Consider the following 22,519-nt stretch of genomic DNA (forward strand, 5'->3'; position numbering starts at 1 on the left):
ACAGAGTGGTTAAAACATGTGTCATGTGTGACAGTGTCACAAAGTAACAGTGATCAAAACAATGATGTGTAAACGCATGAATAAATCATTTACAACATTTTCGGCATCCCCTAATCTAAAGTGTAAACTATTCATCACTTGTAAATGTGTTACACATCATTCGTAGATTACCACTTCAAGAATCAATAAGGCATAAGATCTACAAATCTTATCTACAAATGATTCAAGTTACAATACCAAACAGAACAAAAGTAGAGATCTGTAACGGCACTGGCAGGAATGAAGCGGAGAGTGAATCCAATTGCAAGCACTTTAATAAACAAACAAACAAACAGGTAATCCAGGGTACACAACAGAACACGAATCGGGAACTCAGGACGGGAACAAAGAGACACCAGCAACCATTACAACATGAAGAACTCACAAGGACTGAACTAAAACACAGGGCTTAAATACAAGGGAACACAAGCTAACAAGATAACAAGGGGGCGTGGTTAAACTGAAACACCTGGGAAGACTAATCAACATAACGGGGAACAGCTGAACATGGGACAAAACACATGGAAGGATCACATGACAAGCAGGGAATTACATGACAGACAAGAACAAGGAACCAGACACAAACCCATACCGTGACATTACCCCCTCCCTACGGAGCGGCTACCAGACGCTCCATAAGACCAGGGCGGGATGGGAGGGAGAGACCAGGGCGGGACGGGAGGGACAGACCAGGGCGGGACAAGGGGAATGGACAGTTCAGAAGGCCAGGGAGGCACACAAAGTTCAGAAGGCCAGGGAGGCACACAAAGTTCAGAAGGCCAGGGAGGCACACAAAGTTCAGAAGGCCAGGGAGGCACACAAAGTTCGGGAGTCCAGGGTGGAGACGACAGTCCATCGGGCGGCCAGGGCGGAGACGACAGTCCATCGGGCGGCCAGGGCGGAGACGACAGTCCATCGGGCGGCCAGGGCGGAGACGACAGTCCATCGGGCGGCCAGGGCGGAGACGACCCCTCGGGCGGCCAGGGAACAGGCACCAGCTCAGGAACAGACACCACCGGCTCAGACACCACCGGCTCAGGAACAGACACCACCGGCTCAGGAACAGACACCACCGGCTCAGACACCACCGGCTCAGACACCACCGGTTCAGGAACAGATACCACCGGCCCAGGAACAGACACCACCGGCTCAGACACCACCGGCTCAGGAACAGACACCACCGGCTCAGGAACAGACACCACCGGCTCAGACACCACCGGCTCAGGAACAGATACCACCGGCTCAGGAACAGACACCACCGGCTCAGGAACAGACACCACCGGCCCAGGAACAGACACCACCGGTTCAGACACCACCGGCTCAGACACCACCGGCTCAGGAACAGACACCACCGGCTCAGGAACAGACACCACCGGCTCAGGAACAGGAACTGGCACCACCGGCTCAGGCACAGGAACTGGCACCACCGGCTCAGGCACAGGAACTGGCACCACCGGCTCAGGCACAGGAACTGGCGCCACCGGCTCAGGCACAGGAACTGGCGCCACCGGCTCAGGCACAGGAACTGGCGCCACCGGCTCAGGCACAGGAACTGGCGCCACCGGCTCAGGCACAGGAACAGACGCCACCGGCTCAGGCTCAGGAACAGACGCCACCGGCTCAGGCTCAGGAACAGACGCCACCGGCTCAGGCTCAGGAACAGACGCCACCGGCTCAGGCTCAGGAACAGACGCCACCGGCTCAGGCTCAGGAACAGACGCCACCGGCTCAGGCTCAGGAACAGACGCCACCGGCTCAGGCTCAGGAACAGACGCCACCGGCTCAGGCTCAGGAACAGACGCCACCGGCTCAGGCTCAGGCTCAGACGCCACCGGCTCAGGAACAGACACCACCGGCTCAGGAACAGACACCACCGGCTCAGGCTCAGGAACAGACACAGGCACGGCGGCGGCCATCTTGTCCGAAGACACAGGCTCGGCAGACGTGACGTGAACAGGCTCTGCGTCGGCCATCTTGTCTGAAGACACAGGCTCGGCAGACGTGACGTGAACAGTCTCTGTGGCGGCCATCTTGTCCGAAGACACAGGCTCGGCAGACGTGACGTGAACAGGCTCAGCATCGGCCATCTTGTCTGAAGACACAGGCTCGGCAGACGTGACGTGAACAGTCTCTGTGGCGGTCATCTTGTCCGAAGACACAGGCCCGGCAGACGTGACGGATTGCTGGGGTGGTGCAGGCAGTACGAGCAGCTCGGGCGGGGCCAGTAGAGCATGACACCTGGGCGGCGCGGGCAGAGCAAGATGCCTGGGCGGTGCAGGCAGAGCAAGACGCCTGGGCGGCGCGGGCAGAGCAAGACACCTGGGCGGTGCGTCAGGAACGGCAGTCACCTCCGGGATGGTCTCCGTGTTAGGAGCCACCGGACTAGGGACCACCGGAACAGTTACGGAGGGAGCCTTTCTCCTCCTCCTGTGTTTCGGGACCACCGGAACTGGGACCACCGGAACTGGGACCATCGGACTCGGGACCACCGGAACTGGGACCACCGGAACTGGGACCACCGGACTCGGGACCACCGGAACAGGCATGGAGGAAGTCTTCCTTCTCCTCCTCCGTTTCGGGGCCACCGGAACTGGGACCATCGGACTCGGGACCACCTGAACAGGCTCTGTGCTGGATGGAACCCGTGGCGAATGGGGCGCTGGGCTGGACATCACCAACCCAGGGTCAAAGAGGGGCCAGAGTGGAGAGTGGTGTCGGGACTCCTCTCGACCACCTCCTCTACTGCGACCTCCACGGGTCCCGCGAAATATGACCAACCGGGTCCCCTCAAAAGAGTGTCCTCTCTCCCGCTCGGTGGCTGGGGAGGAGACACTGGCGAACATGCTGCTGGATTCAGTGATGGTGAGTTCTTCTGTAACGGCACTGGCAGGAATGAAGCGGAGAGTGAATCCAATTGCAAGCACTTTAATAAACAAACAAACAAACAGGTAATCCAGGGTACACAACAGAACACGAATCGGGAACTCAGGACGGGAACAAAGAGACACCAGCAACCATTACAACATGAAGAACTCACAAGGACTGAACTAAAACACAGGGCTTAAATACAAGGGAACACAAGCTAACAAGATAACAAGGGGGCGTGGTTAAACTGAAACACCTGGGAAGACTAATCAACATAACGGGGAACAGCTGAACATGGGACAAAACACATGGAAGGATCACATGACAAGCAGGGAATTACATGACAGACAAGAACAAGGAACCAGACACAAACCCATACCGTGACATTACCCCCTCCCTACGGAGCGGCTACCAGACGCTCCATAAGACCAGGGCGGGATGGGAGGGAGAGACCAGGGCGGGACGGGAGGGACAGACCAGGGCGGGACAAGGGGAATGGACAGTTCAGAAGGCCAGGGAGGCACACAAAGTTCAGAAGGCCAGGGAGGCACACAAAGTTCAGAAGGCCAGGGAGGCACACAAAGTTCAGAAGGCCAGGGAGGCACACAAAGTTCGGGAGTCCAGGGCGGAGACGACAGTCCATCGGGCGGCCAGGGCGGAGACGACAGTCCATCGGGCGGCCAGGGCGGAGACGACAGTCCATCGGGCGGCCAGGGCGGAGACGACAGTCCATCGGGCGGCCAGGGCGGAGACGACAGTCCATCGGGCGGCCAGGGCGGAGACGACCCCTCGGGCGGCCAGGGAACAGGCACCAGCTCAGGAACAGACACCACCGGCTCAGACACCACCGGCTCAGGAACAGACACCACCGGCTCAGGAATAGACACCACCGGCTCAGACACCACCGGTTCAGGAACAGATACCACCGGCCCAGGAACAGACACCACCGGCTCAGGAACAGACACCACCGGCTCAGGAACAGACACCACCGGCTCAGACACCACCGGCTCAGGAACAGATACCACCGGCTCAGGAACAGACACCACCGGCTCAGGAACAGACACCACCGGCTCAGGAACAGACACCACCGGCCCAGGAACAGACACCACCGGTTCAGACACCACCGGCTCAGACACCACCGGCTCAGGAACAGACACCACCGGCTCAGGAACAGACACCACCGGCTCAGGAACAGACACCACCGGCTCAGGAACAGGAACTGGCACCACCGGCTCAGGCACAGGAACTGGCACCACCGGCTCAGGCACAGGAACTGGCACCACCGGCTTAGACACAGGAACTGGCGCCACCGGCTCAGGCACAGGAACTGGCGCCACCGGCTCAGGCACAGGAACTGGCGCCACCGGCTCAGGCACAGGAACTGGCGCCACCGGCTCAGGCACAGGAACTGGCGCTACCGGCTCAGGCACAGGAACTGGCGCCACCGGCTCAGGCTCAGGAACAGACGCCACCGGCTCAGGCTCAGGAACAGACGCCACCGGCTCAGGCTCAGGAACAGACGCCACCGGCTCAGGCTCAGGAACAGACGCCACCGGCTCAGGCTCAGGAACAGACGCCACCGGCTCAGGCTCAGGAACAGACGCCACCGGCTCAGGCTCAGGAACAGACGCCACCGGCTCAGGCTCAGGAACAGACGCCACCGGCTCAGGCTCAGGAACAGACGCCACCGGCTCAGGCTCAGGCTCAGACGCCACCGGCTCAGGAACAGACACCACCGGCTCAGGAACAGACACCACCGGCTCAGGCTCAGGAACAGACACAGGCACGGCGGCGGCCATCTTGTCCGAAGACACAGGCTCGGCAGACGTGACGTGAACAGGCTCTGCGTCGGCCATCTTGTCTGAAGACACAGGCTCGGCAGACGTGACGTGAACAGTCTCTGTGGCGGCCATCTTGTCCGAAGACACAGGCTCGGCAGACGTGACGTGAACAGGCTCAGCATCGGCCATCTTGTCTGAAGACACAGGCTCGGCAGACGTGACGTGAACAGTCTCTGTGGCGGTCATCTTGTCCGAAGACACAGGCCCGGCAGACGTGACGGATTGCTGGGGTGGTGCAGGCAGTACGAGCAGCTCGGGCGGGGCCAGTAGAGCATGACACCTGGGCGGCGCGGGCAGAGCAAGATGCCTGGGCGGTGCAGGCAGAGCAAGACGCCTGGGCGGCGCGGGCAGAGCAAGACACCTGGGCGGTGCGTCAGGAACGGCAGTCACCTCCGGGATGGTCTCCGTGTTAGGAGCCACCGGACTAGGGACCACCGGAACAGTTACGGAGGGAGCCTTTCTCCTCCTCCTGTGTTTCGGGACCACCGGAACTGGGACCACCGGAACTGGGACCATCGGACTCGGGACCACCGGAACTGGGACCACCGGAACTGGGACCACCGGACTCGGGACCACCGGAACAGGCATGGAGGAAGTCTTCCTTCTCCTCCTCCGTTTCGGGGCCACCGGAACTGGGACCATCGGACTCGGGACCACCTGAACAGGCTCTGTGCTGGATGGAACCCGTGGCGAATGGGGCGCTGGGCTGGACATCACCAACCCAGGGTCAAAGAGGGGCCAGAGTGGAGAGTGGTGTCGGGACTCCTCTCGACCACCTCCTCTACTGCGACCTCCACGGGTCCCGCGAAATATGACCAACCGGGTCCCCTCAAAAGAGTGTCCTCTCTCCCGCTCGGTGGCTGGGGAGGAGACACTGGCGAACATGCTGCTGGATTCAGTGATGGTGAGTTCTTCTGTAACGGCACTGGCAGGAATGAAGCGGAGAGTGAATCCAATTGCAAGCACTTTAATAAACAAACAAACAAACAGGTAATCCAGGGTACACAACAGAACACGAATCGGGAACTCAGGACGGGAACAAAGAGACACCAGCAACCATTACAACATGAAGAACTCACAAGGACTGAACTAAAACACAGGGCTTAAATACAAGGGAACACAAGCTAACAAGATAACAAGGGGGCGTGGTTAAACTGAAACACCTGGGAAGACTAATCAACATAACGGGGAACAGCTGAACATGGGACAAAACACATGGAAGGATCACATGACAAGCAGGGAATTACATGACAGACAAGAACAAGGAACCAGACACAAACCCATACCGTGACAAGATTATATTGGCCTCAACCTTATTCATTTTTCCCACAGAAATGATTACCTTTCTAATACATTTATATCGTAATATTAAGAATATTATTTATTATAGCATGTATTTATGATTATTAAAATTTGGAATTATTATTATTATAATAACATTTAAAGGTAAATTCACAAGTATGATGCATTAATTATATAGCCTGGCTCCGCCCTCCTACGTACTTCCGCTCAATTTTCATTTTCCTTCAGTACGTCGTCTGGGTTTGCGTAATATTCGCGGGTTTTCTCCGGCCAATTTTTTACCGGTCCAATCAGCGACCAGTCCAATCAATGGCTGAGAACGATGATGTTAAGGTTGTGCGCTAGTCGTGTGTCACGACTAAACGTTAGCGATTGGTTATGGCAGATCCAGAGTGGCTCTGGGCTGATCCAATAGTTTTAATCTTCCGCCTTCAAGGAAGTTAATGCTTGTCAATGGAGGGTGGCCAGACTCTCTGTAATGAAATATATGAAATTTTGGGAGGACCAGGCTATTAACCCCCTGAGGTCTACGGTATCGCCGGCGATACCAGCTCGCTTTTTTTTTATCAATGTAAAAGAAACTCATAAATACTCTGTTGACTTTGATTTTCCATAGGAGTTTCATACATCAATCGATTCTGTTAAATGTGTATTATTTTTGTGTATACTCACAATAAAAACAAAGTGTTGTGCTTTTTGCCAAATAAAGAAAAATAAACACGAAGCGAGTTCTGCCTTCTCTCTGCTAGTGAAGTCCATTCTGAAACGCGTCCGAAAATGAACAATAACTCAGCGAATACTCAGTCAAACAGGCATACAGACACACAGGCATGAAGCTTGAATTCTCTTCTTTTAAATGAAGTAATTTATATAAAAAACAAATATTCTCATCTTGTGAAATCTGTATTAAAAGAGAGCGATTCCAGTCGACCTAATTACAGCTAATTCAGATGTAATGTGACTCCGCCCACGGAGAGCGAGCGCTATTCAAACGCAAATGACTGAGACGATCCCATACAAACTGTGAACGCCCACATATCAGCTCGAGAAAACACATCAAGTTTATTCAGATAAGTGTACTTGTCTACACTGTCTCGCAGCGCTGTGAGGAATAATAATAATGGAAAACTTACCTCAGAAGTGCTGGTATTTCGAGGAGCAACGGATGGAATAATGTAGTAAGTTTTTTTTTTTCATTCTCAAGTAAATCGCGTTTCTGTGTGAATGAATGAACGGCAGAGATGCGCTGTTTACCACAACTCGCAAAAAGACGGTTTAAATTTGAATTGCGTTTCTGTGTGAATGAATGATCTGCTTTTAGCAAACTATTTTGCTATACTGAGTAAAATCGATTGAAATATGTTGAAATAAAATGTATTTGTATTAGCAACGTATTAAACTGCAAATTAACATTTATATTCCTTATAATAAAAACGAAAGACCTATTTTACAGACATATGAAAGACAACATTTCGTTGATTAGTTTTGGATAGATTACACATTTTTACTGTAAAATATCTGCCACCTCAAATAAGCTTTTGTTTGCCAATTTTTGCTAATATGTTAAATATAGTATGTTTTGTCAATGTAGGCTATATTCGAAGTTTGAAATATGTATGATAAAATGTATACTTTAGTTTTTACAAAGAAAGATTACACTTCAATTGTTGTTGTAATTGTAACCTTTTTAATAAAAAATATATATTTACAAGGTAGATGTAAACAAATTTTAAAAGGTAAATATAAGCATTTTCTTTAAATAATTTTTATTGTGTTTTATTATTGACAAATTTGGGGAGAGGATACATATTCCAAAACTGAAAATACAGTATGAGAATTAACTGCACAATTAATAGACATGTTTTCCTTGGATATTATACAATTTGCAAGCAAAATTTGCTTCCAACTGTGAACCAATTTGGTAGAATATATATATATATATATATATATATATATATATATATATATATATATATAAATGTATATATATATGTATATATATATATATATATATATATATATATATATATACTGTATATATATTGCTCTTGCATTCTTTCTTGTGGCTATAGGTGACACACCTGAATGAATGGCTCATTAAGTATGCGGGCCCCATTGTCTCCTCAGGTGTGAACCACTACATATGCATGATGCTGTTGAATGGTTGACGCCCCTTGCGCATATTGCCTTTACAAACAAAAAGTGTTTTACAAGATTTAAATCAATGTATTGTGTTATGTGAATGATAAGGGCAGGATGATTTTCACATCATTTTGAAGAAAAAACTCTAGGCAAAGACATCAATTAGTCAAAAGTCTTATTGACACGTATTTAGTATGTGTTTTGTGGCCTTATTTCAGAAACTTTAGTTTTTAGTTTTTTCAATAACCATGCATAAACATTATTCTCTCAAAAATACAAACATGTACATGCATGTTGCTCACATATTATGGTAGCCCTGTTTGTGCTAAATAGAGTGTAATTATACCTTTGCCATTAATATGTTTATAAGCAACTGAAAAAAGCACAAATGTCAGGGCATGTCAGAACATCTCAAGGACCCCAAAAACCCCTCAGACCTCAGAGGGTTAATTATATTGGTTTTATAGTAAATGTCATATGTTTAACTTTGCTTATATATTTTTTTTTATGGAATATCACCGGCAGAAATTAACTTTCCCATTAATAACAAAAATGTTCTATTCTTGGGCTAATGTTCTATATTTTGGCCAACATTTTAATAATAAGCCTGAAGTGGATCCTTTCAGTTTAACTGAATCATTGAAGGTCAGCAGCAAGTACATTTGTCAATAAAGTGAGATTAAATGCATAAAAATATTTGTTTTATTTAAGGGACATTCTACCAGAAACGTACATTTCCACTTTAAAAAATCTTGGGGAAAAAAATATATTTTTCTTAAATCTGAACGTTGAGACATATGGAGGACATGTTAAACTATGAGAAACACATATCATCCCATCTCAGCATGTTTTTATGATTAAATAAAATACATTTTTATACGCATTTCACCCCTAAAATGTCAGGCCCTGTCACAGACAAATTTGTATATGTTAGAATGGTTTCCTAATGAATTTCTTTGATACAGATAGCATTTTCTTATTGATCACATGTCCCTGATTGTATCTAACATGGTTTTATAATTCCTTTAAGAAATATAAGTAACTTTTCGGTCAACTGTAGTACACAAAATCACAGAATACCCGCAGGCACTCATATAGTTGTAAAATAACTACCTTTACATAGGAGATTTTTATAAAAACATAGTAGTGGATATATACCCCCACCTTCATCTACACAGTTAAAGAGATTAATTAATTAATATTTCCTCAAATAGTACACTTTTATCATAATTTCCTGTGTGACAGGACTGACCATGGCGTGACAGGACTGACGGTACTGTGACAGGACTGACTTTATGGATTTTGATGATGCAGAAAAAGTTATGTTTTGTGTTCTTTATTTAAGTTTTGATTGGCATTTCTTTTTTTAAATTATTATTATAATTTTAATGTTAAAGTAATATTAGACTATGGTAAAATTCAGCCAAGGACATACATAATATTGCCAAAAGTATTGGGACAGCCCTCCAAATAATTGAATTTAGGTGTTTAAATCACTTCCATGGCCACAGTTGTATAAAAATCAAGCACCTTGGCCTTCATTTTACTATTGCATGCGTTAAATACATAACATATGCAATAAATGTAATAAAAAAGAACAATAACATTAATTTGTAAGGCCGTGTCACACAGGAATGTGACAGGGCCTGATGTGACAGGGCCTGACGGTTGGCCATTGTAAACTGCCATTACTCAGCCTGCTAGCATGCTAGCATAAAAACTGTTAACATGCAAGCAAGGAATTTCAATAACCTTTTTAGACATGTTTTGGATTTAAAACATTTTCATTATTTTCTGGAATGTTTAACCGTGACAGGGCCTGACCCTTTAGCTCGTCTTCCTAAAAAAAACATACAAAAACAAGCTTAAAATCATACAATTCAATGAAACAATTCAACCTTAATCAATGTAAGCTTCACCTGGGTCAAATGATGTCACTTCCTCTGAGTGATACCCTTAAAGGTGTATTTCACACATTTTATGTAGAGTTTTATGTAAACGTGACAGGACTGACCAAAACATGGGGACAGTTGTAAAATAGAATTTATTTGTAGAATTTATATATAATTTTATGTTTTTGATCAGTTGATGTGAATGATAACAGCTTAAACTTGTTATTGATGAGTTTTTTTTTTTTAAATAACAGTTTGTAGCATAACAAAACTATGAAAGCTGTAGGCTGAGGACTAGGGCATGGACAGGATTTGTAATTTTCAAAAGTGTTTTTAATAAAGAAAAAAATATCTGAGAACCTAATGAATGACATATTCCTTTACAGAACAACTCACAGAAATCAACTATGAGCCAGTTTTAGAAATTTTTGGATGAAATACTTTTTTATTCACTGTAACAATTCAAGGACAGATAATGTACGTTTCTGGTAGAATGTCCCTTAAGATATTTAATTATTGGAGGTTTACGTGGTTTTCTGATTTCGCATTTCATTGATTTTATTTTAAAAATTGTGAGGAATTCTGATTCTGTTTTTTAAAATCATCGTACCCGTTTATTTCGCACTGGTAGGACAATCTGAGGTAAAGTTACTTTTTACTGTAAAATCACACAGCCATGGTCTAATAAGAATCTTCGGTAAAGTTACACTGAAGTATTTTATGTGGAAACCATAGGTGGAAACAGACGCGAATCAGAAACCGGCCTTTGGACCCTTTCTGATTCGCTGGACCCTTTCTGGTTGCGTCACGACTTAGCCGAATAGTTCCAAGTTTAGGTTGCTAAGCAACACATAACGTTAGAGCAACACACACAGACAAACGCTGTATTGTGAAAGACAAACGCTGTATTGTGAAAGACAAACGCTGAATTGTTATCGAAATACAAATAGTAGTCAACATGTTACATGGGTTATATTTCATTAACCGATGTATCACCGCTATATTTGAGAGAAAGTCCAGCAGCTCCACAGATGCGCCCGCGCAGACAGGTAACGTTAACATTAATACAAATCAAAACTCACATATATGCAGAAATAAATAACAGTCCCATGTAAGTTAGCTAAAAAGATGTGGACTGGACAACGATGGCCCAAAATCATGTGTTGTGCCGAATTTCGTCCAAAATCTGCCCCGAATCTGGGATCCAAATGAAAATGTATAACTTAACGTTATTCCTAATGATTTTTTTTTAATCATGGTTCATGTAACGTTACCACAAATCGGTTGCATTACCACAGTTTAACCATGGTTTTACTAACGTATCTTGAATTACATTTAACGGAAAAGTTACATTTATCCTACCATGCTACTGTAAAAGTTGTGGCAGCATGTGAGTTATGCTTAACAATCATAAAAGTATAACTTAATCGCAGCCGGATTCTGAGTCTGACAATGTCATTCGTTTTTGTCCAAGGCCATAGCAAGTGTTATTAGCTTGGGGGAAATAACGTTACATCTAGTGAAAGGAAATTTTAAGTCCATGTCCAGCTCTAAATTGTAAGAAATGTATATCTTTGATTTCAAACTACACTTAACAATAAGGTTCATTTGTTTATTATTTATATTAACTAACATTAACTAACGTTAATCATGAGCAAAACATTTGTTAGGCTACTGTAGGCCTATTTGTTAATCTTAGTTAATAATAATACAACTTTTAATTGTTTGTTCATGTTATGTCACAGTAAGTGCATTAACTAATGTTAACAAATACAACTTTTGATTTTAATAATGTTTTAGTAAATTCAGAAAATGGTGTAGAAGTGCAGTTCATTATTAGTTCATGTTAACAAATTTAACTAATGAAACCTTATTGTAAAGTGTTAACGTTACTGATTTCATGATAGCTAACACTTTAATGAATACATAGCCTACATAAAATTTATAACATCAGCATAACTAAACATGAATTCCTCATAATTACCTACTTGATTATCTGTTTTGTTTGGTAAAGTAAATAATATTTAGTAATATTATCATAATTTCCCTATTTTTGTTTGATGTGTTATGCATTCTAATTGTATCAACGTCTTTTCATTGGTAATGAAGAGAGGCTCTCTGACCGACTGATGCTCCCCATCGAGCGAGATATTCCAAATAATTGTGAGGAAATCATTCAAATATATAAAAACACAACAGACAGACGACGGGTACTGCTTTAAATACAGTTTTTAAAAAAGGGCTCTTTTTGGTCCTTCCGCCCCTGCCCTGGAGGAGGTCTGTGCACACCACTGTTTAAGCCTAGTTGTTCTACAAACATCTACAAAATAACAACAGAAAGACAAGTTACCATTTAATGATACAGCCAAATAGTGTCCTATTATTCTAATTGAATTTATTGATCAGATTGAAGAATTTTGAAATGAAATATGAAGCATAGGCCTACATTTAATAAAATTACGGGGAAAATGCCCTTTATAAAGGTAGAAAAAATTATTCTGATAAGAGTGTATTAAGGAAATGTAATTTTGCCTAAAGAAAAACTTTTATTTGAAATACATTTTAATTTTAAAGCAGCCTACTTCAGTGTGATATGCTATACCATCATGCTTAACACAGAGAATTTGAATAATTGTAATGATCAGGTGCAGAAATCTAAATCAGAGAATATCATAGGTTTGAGATTTATCTAAACTGAATCAAGATCGGAATAAAACCACAAGAATTAAACTGAAATTGTAAAATTTGTATCTAGCAATAGTAAAAGCAGAAGCCTATACCAATTATTGCACTATGCTGTCACTAAACTCTATAAACTCAATAAAATAGTGTTTAGTTAGGCTACCAAATGTTCTGACAATCACAATAGCCTACACTTATTGTTTGTGAGTCTAGTTATTACCACTCTGATTCATGTCAGTTTCAGCCTGATGTTTCTGATGTTCATTTGAATTTTTCCTTAGGCTGTATGCAGTCTGAAGGCATGAATAGCAGCAGTGCTCAGCCATCGACCAGCATTATTTTGCAGCGTTATTATGCTGCGTTATTGAAGGAGTCTCTTAAAACACCCGGACAGGAGCCGACTCCAGCCTCAGATGCGCTTGAGACTAATCCACAAACACCTGAACCGTCGACCAGCGCTGATCCACAAACACCTGAACCGTCGACCAGCGCTGATCCACAAACACCTGAACCGTCGACCAGCGCTGATCCACAAACACCTGAACCGTCGACCAGCGCTGATCCACAAACACCTGAACCGTCGACCAGCCCTGATCCACAAACACCTGAACCGTCGACCAGCGCTGATCCACAAACACCTGAACCGTCGACCAGCGCTGATCCACAAACACCTGAACCGTCGACCAGCCCTGATCCACAAACACCTGAACCGTCGACCAGCGCTGATCCACAAACACCTGAACCGTCGACCAGCGCTGATCCACAAACACCTGAACCGTCGACCAGCGCTGATCCACAAACACCTGAACCGTCGACCAGCGCTGATCCACAAACACCTGAACCGTTATCGCCTGAAGAAGAGCCAGCAGACCGTGAGTGTCCAGTTATCATGCAGTGCTGTAGTCTAGTTTTATGTAGCGAGTAAACAGAGATTTCTACACCCTTAGTTCTAGAGACAATTCAATATAGCAACAGCCCCCTGCTGCTCCTGTTACGTTAATGAGAACATATATGCTACTTTTACTTACAGTACAGGTATCACGTACCACTGGATTCATGTCCATTTCAATCTCTTGTTCTGGTTTTGTTTGTAATCTCCACTCATACTGGCTCCTCACCTGATCTGCACTGGTGCGTTCAGTCTCATGCTGTATGTTAACACGTTGTTGCTGTGTGTTTTTCAGTGAGCTTATATGAACCCTTTGAGTCTCTTTATGAAGTGGGAAAGAAACAGGGATATGATGATCGTGTCTATGAAGGAATTAGAAGATCGGACGGCCAGAAAGTATGTTGCTCTTTCTCCATAACCAAACGTTTCATCTCTTGTTTCCTTCTGTGAACTTTGAGTCTTGCCATAAACATCAGTGTTGACAGTTTTGATCAAAAAGTGCTTAAAAAAATGTAAAGACTTGATGATCATGTTCTCAAAATTGTCTTTATTTTTTAGGTTGACATCAAATTTGTTGAGAGGTGCAGACTTTGGGAAACATTGGTAAGTTGACAAGACTTTTATTCTTCATGAAATTCTCTAGTAAGAATTGGTTTGTTAAATTCGGTATGGAGATAGTATGAGATATAACTGACTTTCACAACCAAAGCCTAGAAGCATCTGTTATAGAGTTCATGTAAAGTTTTCCCAGTAGCTGTGTTTCCATCCAAACGTGAAGCAAATCTTTTTCACACAAAAAAAAAAAGTGAATTAGGTGCGTTTCCATCAGGTTGTTTGAGCGGACGACGTGGTATTGGGTAATCTAGTAACCAACAGTAAATGAAACACCGTCAGCAAAACAGTAGTGATGCGTGTCGTTCGACTCAAGGGGCCCTATCTTGCACCCAGCGCAATTGACTTTGTACAGCGACGCATGTATCATTCCTATTTTGCACCCGTGCACAGCGGACTTTTCCCTCCACAGACGCACGTCGGTAAGTTAGGGAATGAACTTGCGCTCCCGGGGGCGGTTCAGTGAAAAGAGGAGGCGTGTTCCGGCACAAACGTTCCCTGGTGCTATTTTACAGGTTTAGAAAACAATTCCGCCACTGACCAGGAAAAACCTCGTCTAAAGTCAGAGGCGCACATACACTTTGCTTCTCTCATCTACACAGACGCAGCACTTCTCATTTTTAGAAAACCATTAGGGATGCACCGATGCATCGGCTGAACATCGGTAACGGGCGATATTTGCCTCGTTAACTGCCATCGGCCATCGGGAAATAAAAATGAAATTCACCGATGATATGTGTCATGAACGCTGTGCTCAGGAGAAACTTTTTTTCCCTCTTTTTATTTGGGCGGGGGGAGATACCGAGACGGAAGAGGGCACCCGCGCACTCTCCTCAGTAACTTAAATTAAATAAAGAAGATGGCGGTCGTGTGGCAATATTTTACAGTTTCAGAGAAAGATCAGCGTTTTGCAGTTTGCAATACGTGTTCCATTGAAATTTCAAGAGGGGGGGCTGTTAGAAAGTCATTTAACAACCTGGGATCCCCCGCGATACGTTCTCACTTGCGCTTGAATAAGGCCGGCGACACACTGGCTGCGTGGCGTGAGCATCTCAGCTGCGTGGCATGTCCGTTTTTATTTAGGCTCCCATGTTAACAGGTTGGAGTTTGCACACTGCCTGCGTGAGACACGTTCTTACAGAGAAAGTGCATGCCTGAGCTTGTGTTTTGGGTTAAGCTGCGTTGCTTTGACATTGTGGAAAATAGAATAATAGAAACAAAATGTATTAGCCTTTTTACCCGTTATTATCAATCTAAATTAATTTCGTTTTTCTTTATTTAAATTTCGTTTTTCTTTATTTAAATTTCGTTTTTTTCTTTATTTAAATTTCGTTTTTCTTAATTTAAGTTTTGGTTTTCTTTATTTAAATTTCGTTTTTTCTTTATTTAAATTTCATTTTTTCTTTATTTAAATTTCGTTTTTCTTTATTTAAATTTCGTTTTTTCTTTATTTAAATTTAGTTTTTCTTTATTTCTATTTAGTTTTTCTTTATTTAAATCTACCCTTTACTGTGTCAGTAATTTGTTAGTCAGAAAAATATTAGACTACCTTAAAAGTATTGCTTAATTTAACAGACCTGTGTGTGTGCGCGTTTTATATCACTAGTCCAGTGTCCGTTCTCGGAGCATATAAGCCCTGCCCGCGTGAGGTGCGCCGCTTCCCACTCGCGCTGTTCTGTAGCTTACTAAAAGTTTATTCATTCTGAACGTGTCGTGTCTCGCGTGTCCGTCTATATTGCACCAAATGCGACACTGCACTCCCTTGTGAAGTCGGTTGGATGAACGGTTCTCGAAATAATAAAAATGCAAACGGACATACAGACACATAGAAATTCCTGCCTTTATTAGAGAGAAGAATATGTTCAGCACCCTCTCTCTCCGAAGCTTCGAATATTCGATGTTCATTACTAACGAAGCTTCGAAGCTCAAAAAATGGTATTCGGACCAGCCCTAGTAGTGTGATCAAGAGCCGAAAGACTTGTATGTTTCCGTGGCACAAAAGAAGGAATAAATAACAAAAAGAAAAAACATCGGCATCGGCATCGGCCATCGGCCAAGTTGTTATGTTAAACATCGGTATCGGTATCGGCCCAGAATTTCCCAATCGGTGCATCCCTAAAAACCATACATTATTACAAGGAAAAATATTAACACACGAGGGAAATCATTGTGGTGTCCATGAAGATGTGAAAAAATAGGCATAAATCTAGCTTACACATTTACCCAAATTATCATATGCCTGTTTAACCGAAGCTAATTTGGTTGTGTTTCTCCATCCCCAATGTCACTTCTCTGTGTGTTACGGCCCTGACGAGAACGTCGGTCTCCTCGGCTGTGAACCGCTCCTGGTGTGCATCTGGCAAATCCGCCGTTATAATAGCATCCGCCATGGAACAAGCGCGCCTGCTCTTAAAGGGAATGTGAGATGACGCTCTGATTGGTTTATTTCACGTTACGCCCAAACCACACCTATGAGTAATGAAGCTACTTCAGACCAACACATTTTAGATTTGCGTCGGGCACAAGAGTCATTTATCCCGCCGGTATAATAGCAACAGCGCCCGAGATCCGCCCACAGAGTTACTTGCGTTTCGCGTTTGATACTTGCATTTCAGATCGTTAAAATAGGGCCCGATGAGCGACTGCTTTAAGAGAACGGTGAGAGTCGGTTCCCGTCTGAGAGCTGTTTTCCCTTTTTGTATTTTTGTATGTTAATACAAGTAAGGATAATATGATTATCCTTTCGCTACACTGCTCAGCCACACGACAAGTAGTCACTCGCTTAATGTTATTTTGATGTGTTTTCATCCTTAATATCAGGTCAGAAAACAAGAGCAGTAACACAAGCAAACGAAGTAGCATTTGAATGCAATTTTGTTAACAGACAACTTAAAGACAGAACGTAGAAGTTTGTAAAGTGAAACTGTCATATCGAGCAGGGACGACCTTTAACAACTGTATAAATGTGGTCTGTTTTAAGTGTGATGTGCTTACAAGGGTTTTATTTTCAATAGTTTTCAATATAAATCAAATTAATTTGGCAAATGCATTTCCATCTCCCAATAATGCATTAATCCTTTTTCGCACAAGTCAAAAACCACCTCAAGCGAGTGTGTGAACTTTTTTTGTGACTTGAGGGATTTTTTTCTCATTTGCCGTTCTTCAAAAAGTGCATAAAAACAGGCTGATGGAAACATAGCTGATGCTTTCATCTTTCATTTCCCTCATTCTTTAATTGGCGATTGTTTTGTCAATCTCTTTTCTTCAGCCTGAGTTTGTTCAAGAGGGGACTACATTGATGAAAATGCAAAAGGCTCCAACTTGTGACCATTTCGTACGGTTATATGAGGGTTTCATCTCGAAAGACCAAAGCATCCTGATACTGGAACATCTTCCTGCCTATGTGACCTGGACTGAGTTCATCAGAGGAAACGAAGGACGCCTGACTGAAGAGACAGTGAACCGCATCATGAGCCAAATCTTGGCTGCACTGCATCACTGCTCGGAAAATGATTTTTTATACCCACTACTCAAGAGATTGATACTGATCAACCCAGAAACCCTGCATATAAAATATGCACACATTGGCGAAAAAGACCTTAAAAGTGAGTTGGCTTTTTGAACACAGATCACTGATGACTGGTGATGACTGGTGATGTTTTACTAAACACTGGAAATGTATTGCTTGCAGGAATTGAAAACACGGAGGAGGAGAATTTGGCCTACGAATACAGTGCTCTGTTTGTACTGGCATGTCCGAGAAAAGGTAAGTTCGATAACAAGAACGAAGTGGAAATAACATTGCTTGGAAAACATATAAAGCTCTGACAACATAAAGTGACAGTAAATGTCAAACCTTGTTGATGAATGAGCAAAGTGTAAAACACGGGGGATTGATTATGAATGTTAGCAGTGATTAAATGTTCATGTCATAGTAACAGCAACAAATGCTTTGTATTTCATGATAACATTCACCTTACGTGTAGCCTACTACAGAAAGGTCAAACGTGATTAATCCACTCTCTTCTGAAAACTTTCACAGAACATCAGCTTGCTGCTGCAAAAGACTACTTGACTTCAGAGAACATGACAGATCATCCCTGGATTGAGGATTTGCTCATCGAATTGAGAAAAAATATTTTTTTTTGTTTACTCAATTCACTTTTAAATTATTTGTGATAGAACAGACTCAGACCTGCCAACCTGTATGTATTTTGACCTCAAAGTGCGCTGGTACGATTTGTCACTCTAAACTACGCTAAAACCTGGTGCACGCGCTGTACTCAAATCAGTTCGTCCGATCGTAGCGCTGCTTCATTCCCCAAATAGCAAGCCAGGATGATTGACACATGCGTAAGGCTCATGATTGAAAAGAGACAGCAATACAGAATCCCGCTCGATCCCCCTTCCACTCCCGCCGTCTGATGGATTTCTGAAGCGAGGACAGGACAGTAGTCTCGGTGCTTCTGACTCCTTACGGTAAACAGGCTGGGGGAGGTTTGTCGAAATATTGAATTTGAGTTTACTTAAAGGACAAGTTCGGTATTTTACACTTAAAGCCCTGTTTTCAGATCGTTTCTGATGAAATACAATGGTTAAGATTGAAATTTGGACAATTGCTGGACCCGAGAATTTTCGGTTTCTGTGGTAACACCCCCCCCCCACCTCCACAATGGTTGCTTAGGTGCACCTTCCTAAAATGCATTAAACTTTCGTTTACAAAGACGTGAAACTCTCTGATATGCTCACACAAAAATCGCTGCAAAAGATGCTTTCCAACAGGTTTTATCGTAGTTTTTCATCCAATACAAGTCAATGGAGTTGGACAAAAACTACGATAAAACCTGTTGGAAAGCATCTTTTGCAGCGATTTTTGTGTGAACCCTGACCATTCGGTGAGTTTCTCGTCTTTGTAAACGAAAGTTTAATGCATTTTAGGAAGGATTATTCCAGTGCACCTATGCAACCATTGTGGAGGTGGGGGGGTGCTACCACAGAAACCTAAAATTCTCGGGTCCAGCATTTGTCCAAATTTCAATCTTAACCATTGTATTTCATCAGAAACGATCTGAAAACAGGGCTTTAAGTGTAAAATACCGATCTTGTCCTTTAAGTAAACTCAAATTCAATATTTCGACAAATCTCCCCCAGCCTGTTTACCGTAAGGAGTCAGAAGCACCGAGACTACTGTCCTGTCCTCGCTTCAGAAATCCATCAGACGGCGGGAGTGGAAGGGGGATCTAGCGGGATTCTGTATTGCTGTCTCTTTTCAATCATGAGCCTTACGCATGTGTCAATCATCCTGGCTTGCTATTTGGGGAATGAAGCAGCGCTATGATCGAACTGATTTGAGTACAGCGCGTGCACCAGGTTTTAGCGTAGTTTAGAGTGACAAAGCAGCAGCATTTGTCCAAATTTCAATTTTAACCCTCATTTGTGCTTTGGGGTGTATATGACCCCAAGCGACTTTTCTTTAATAAAAAAAAATGGTTCCCTTCATCTCAGTGGAATAAAACTTTGTCACTTTTTCTACATTATCTATCTATACACACACAAAAAAACTGGGCTTGATTCGGTTGTTCTAAAGGTATGTAAAAAAAAAAAGTCACACTCATGACCTTTGGGGTCAATATGACCCCACATTGAAATGAATGGGAAAATCGAAAAAAAAATGTTTTTTATTTTTAATTTGTCAAAAAAATAAAAATAAATCCAGAATAAATCAGAAAATTTCAATACCACAATGAAGTCCTGGTACTAGAGCACAAATGCAATGTGGAACGAACATGATCACTTGCACACACACATGCTCACGCACACAAACACACACAAACAAACACACACAGGTGTGACTCCAATAGAAAGCATTTTTATAGAAATTGACAAATAAAATCAATAATTCCAGCATAAATCTGAAAATTCTCACACATAAATGAAGGCCTGGTACTAGAGCACTAATGCAATGTGGAATGAACATTATCACAGACACATATGCGCCCACACACACACAGACACAAATACACACACACAGACAGAGAGAGGTGTGACTGCAATAGAGAGCATTTTTATAGAAATTGGGAAATAAAATCAATAATTTCTGCATAAATCAAAAAAATTTCACACATAAATGAAGGTATGGTATGAGAGCACAAATGCAACGTGGAAAGAACATGACTACACACACAGATAACATACACACAGAGAGACAAACACAAACAAACAGGTGTGACTGCAAAAGAGAACATTTTTATAGAAATTGGGAAATAAAATCAATAATTCCAGCATGAATCTAAAAATGTTCACACATAAATGAAGGCCTGGTACTAGAGCAAAAGAACAATGTGGAATGAACATGATTACACACACACACACACACACACATGCAAGTGCATGCACACAAACACACACAGACACAGGTGTTTACTCTTCACTCCTATTCCTATCCGCCTATAGCTGTTTTTTTTTTTTTTTTTTTTTTACTTTTTAAAAATTAATTTCTTATTCTAAAGTTAATCATTTTATACATTTTGATTATTGAAATAATATGTAATGGCAATCAAGTATTTTCTTTTAGTGCCAACTTATGTGACATTATTGCAAATTTATATAGCATAATTGCAATAACAAGACACTTCAAAAGACCTCAAACAACAACAAAAAATATTCAAAACTTTGACAAAACACTGATTTAATGTATTTTAAAATGTTTAAATATATAATTCATAAAAAAAACTGCTATAAGAGCAATAAGTCACATCCAGAAAAATGAATGGATCTCTATGGGGCCTCTGCTGGAAGTATATGGTAATTACACTCTGGCTAAAACTATATTATCTACAAAAAAACATCTAACCACCAGATGGCAGAATTCTGCATCTAACACCTAGATCAATATCCAGAAACAACTCATATTTAAAATTGATCATCATAAATGTGTGTTTTTTTCATAAAAATGTTATATTTCATATGTATGCTAATGGTGTAGTTGAGGAATTTTGCTGTAAATAGGTAAAAAAGTACTTTTTTACTCATCAGAAACGATCTGAAAACAGGGCTTTAAGTGTAAAATACCGAACTTGTCCTTTAATCCTCTGCTTGATCTGCTTAAGCTATTTTTATTTATTTATTTTCTCTCGCGCGCTCGCGCCTTTGAGTTCATAAAAGCTCAGGTGAGTAAGAATCACTCATCAAACACGGTGAGTAATGTCTTGTCCTGTTATTATCATGCGTCGCGTCTGAATACGTTGTTTTTGGAGCTCTATCGATTTGATTTATAATTCTTGATTTTTCTCTCTGCCTCGCTGCCTGCTGTGAGTGTGTCTGCTTCGGTGCTGTAAGCTCCGTCTTAGCCTCGTATTTCCTTGTTTTGAACCATCATTTACTACAATTTCTAGTTGTTTATATTACTACTAAATACAGCTTACCCAACCCTGGCATCGCCAGCTTCCATTACTACTAGCACAACGCGCTAGCTGCTAGTAATTCGCTAGCCTGTTAACTCGCCACCCGTGCGCTCAGCTATTTTTATTTATTTATTTTCTCTCGCGCCTTTGAGTTCATAAAAGCTCAGGTGAGTAAGAAACACTCAACAAACACGGTGAGTAATGTCTTGTCCTGTTATTATCATGCGTTGCGTCTGAATGCGTTGTTGTTTTTGGAGCTCTATCGATTTGATTTATAATTCTTGATTTTTCTCTTTAAACTCGCTTACAACGAACATTTTCTACTTTTCCTCACTGAGAACTACTAACGTTACTGCTCAAACCTCATTGTTACAACGCGGACTGTTGAGCAGACGCGTCTCAAGCCTATTAGTGATCCAACGCCGGATACTCTTAAAGGTTACGTCCGTGGATCACGGCTGAACGCGTCTTCTCCACACTCACTTACAAACAAACTTATAATATAAATTAGTATTAATATTGATAGCATCACTGGTAGCTTCGTTGCTAACTCACTGTCCATCTGTTAAAATGGCGAATATATCAGATGTAAGTAGTCTACCGCTTGGTGCAGGCAAGGGCGTAACTTTGGGTCTACCATTGGGGGGGTTAAACTCACGGCATATTTATTTATTTATTTATTTATTTATTGAATAATTTTCTTGGGTAACATGCTAATTTGCCGTTCCTGTATTAGAAATACATTGTGATACTTTTACTGATTTAGGCTAACGTAAATGCAGCTGGTCACTTGACTATTTATGCCATAATGACACACAGTAGTTAAATTAAGTGTTTAAGCACTAGCCAGCA

At 42.8% G+C, this 22,519-nt stretch overlaps 3 protein-coding genes across 4 annotated transcripts; 2 read left to right on the top strand and 1 right to left on the bottom strand.

The window, feature by feature from the left end:
• Positions 1-320: 320 nt before the first annotated feature.
• LOC309504991 (uncharacterized protein) lies at positions 321-2,882 on the bottom strand (the record flags this gene model as incomplete). 2 transcript variants are annotated; one of them, XM_082178333.1, is made up of 2 exons in its annotated part: positions 321-1,442; positions 2,109-2,882. In XM_082178333.1, the coding sequence occupies 2 exons, from the start codon at positions 2,880-2,882 to the stop codon at positions 639-641; spliced, it is 1,578 nt and encodes a 525-aa protein (XP_082034459.1). In that variant the 3' UTR covers positions 321-638. The 2 variants fall into 2 exon arrangements, with proteins under 2 accessions (XP_082034459.1, XP_082034458.1); XM_082178332.1 differs by having other exon boundaries at positions 321-1,604; positions 1,890-2,882.
• A 460-nt stretch (positions 2,883-3,342) lies between these two features.
• On the top strand, positions 3,343-6,043 carry LOC309505060 (uncharacterized protein; the record flags this gene model as incomplete). Its single annotated transcript, XM_082178441.1, has 2 exons — positions 3,343-4,015; positions 4,607-6,043. 2 exons carry the CDS (start codon positions 3,343-3,345, stop codon positions 4,738-4,740), a joined length of 807 nt encoding a protein of 268 aa, XP_082034567.1. The 3' UTR covers positions 4,741-6,043.
• LOC309504426 (uncharacterized protein) lies at positions 5,439-18,903 on the top strand (the record flags this gene model as incomplete). The annotated part of the gene is made up of 7 exons (XM_082177525.1): positions 5,439-5,649; positions 13,045-13,635; positions 13,948-14,048; positions 14,211-14,255; positions 17,533-17,869; positions 17,956-18,030; positions 18,307-18,903. The coding sequence occupies 7 exons, from the start codon at positions 5,439-5,441 to the stop codon at positions 18,441-18,443; spliced, it is 1,497 nt and encodes a 498-aa protein (XP_082033651.1). The 3' UTR covers positions 18,444-18,903.
• Between the last annotated feature and the right edge of the window lie 3,616 nt (positions 18,904-22,519).

The sequence above is a fragment of the Leuciscus leuciscus genome (assembly GCF_965113295.1).
Source record: "Leuciscus leuciscus genome assembly, chromosome: 8".
Taxonomy (NCBI): Eukaryota; Metazoa; Chordata; class Actinopteri; order Cypriniformes; family Leuciscidae; genus Leuciscus; species Leuciscus leuciscus.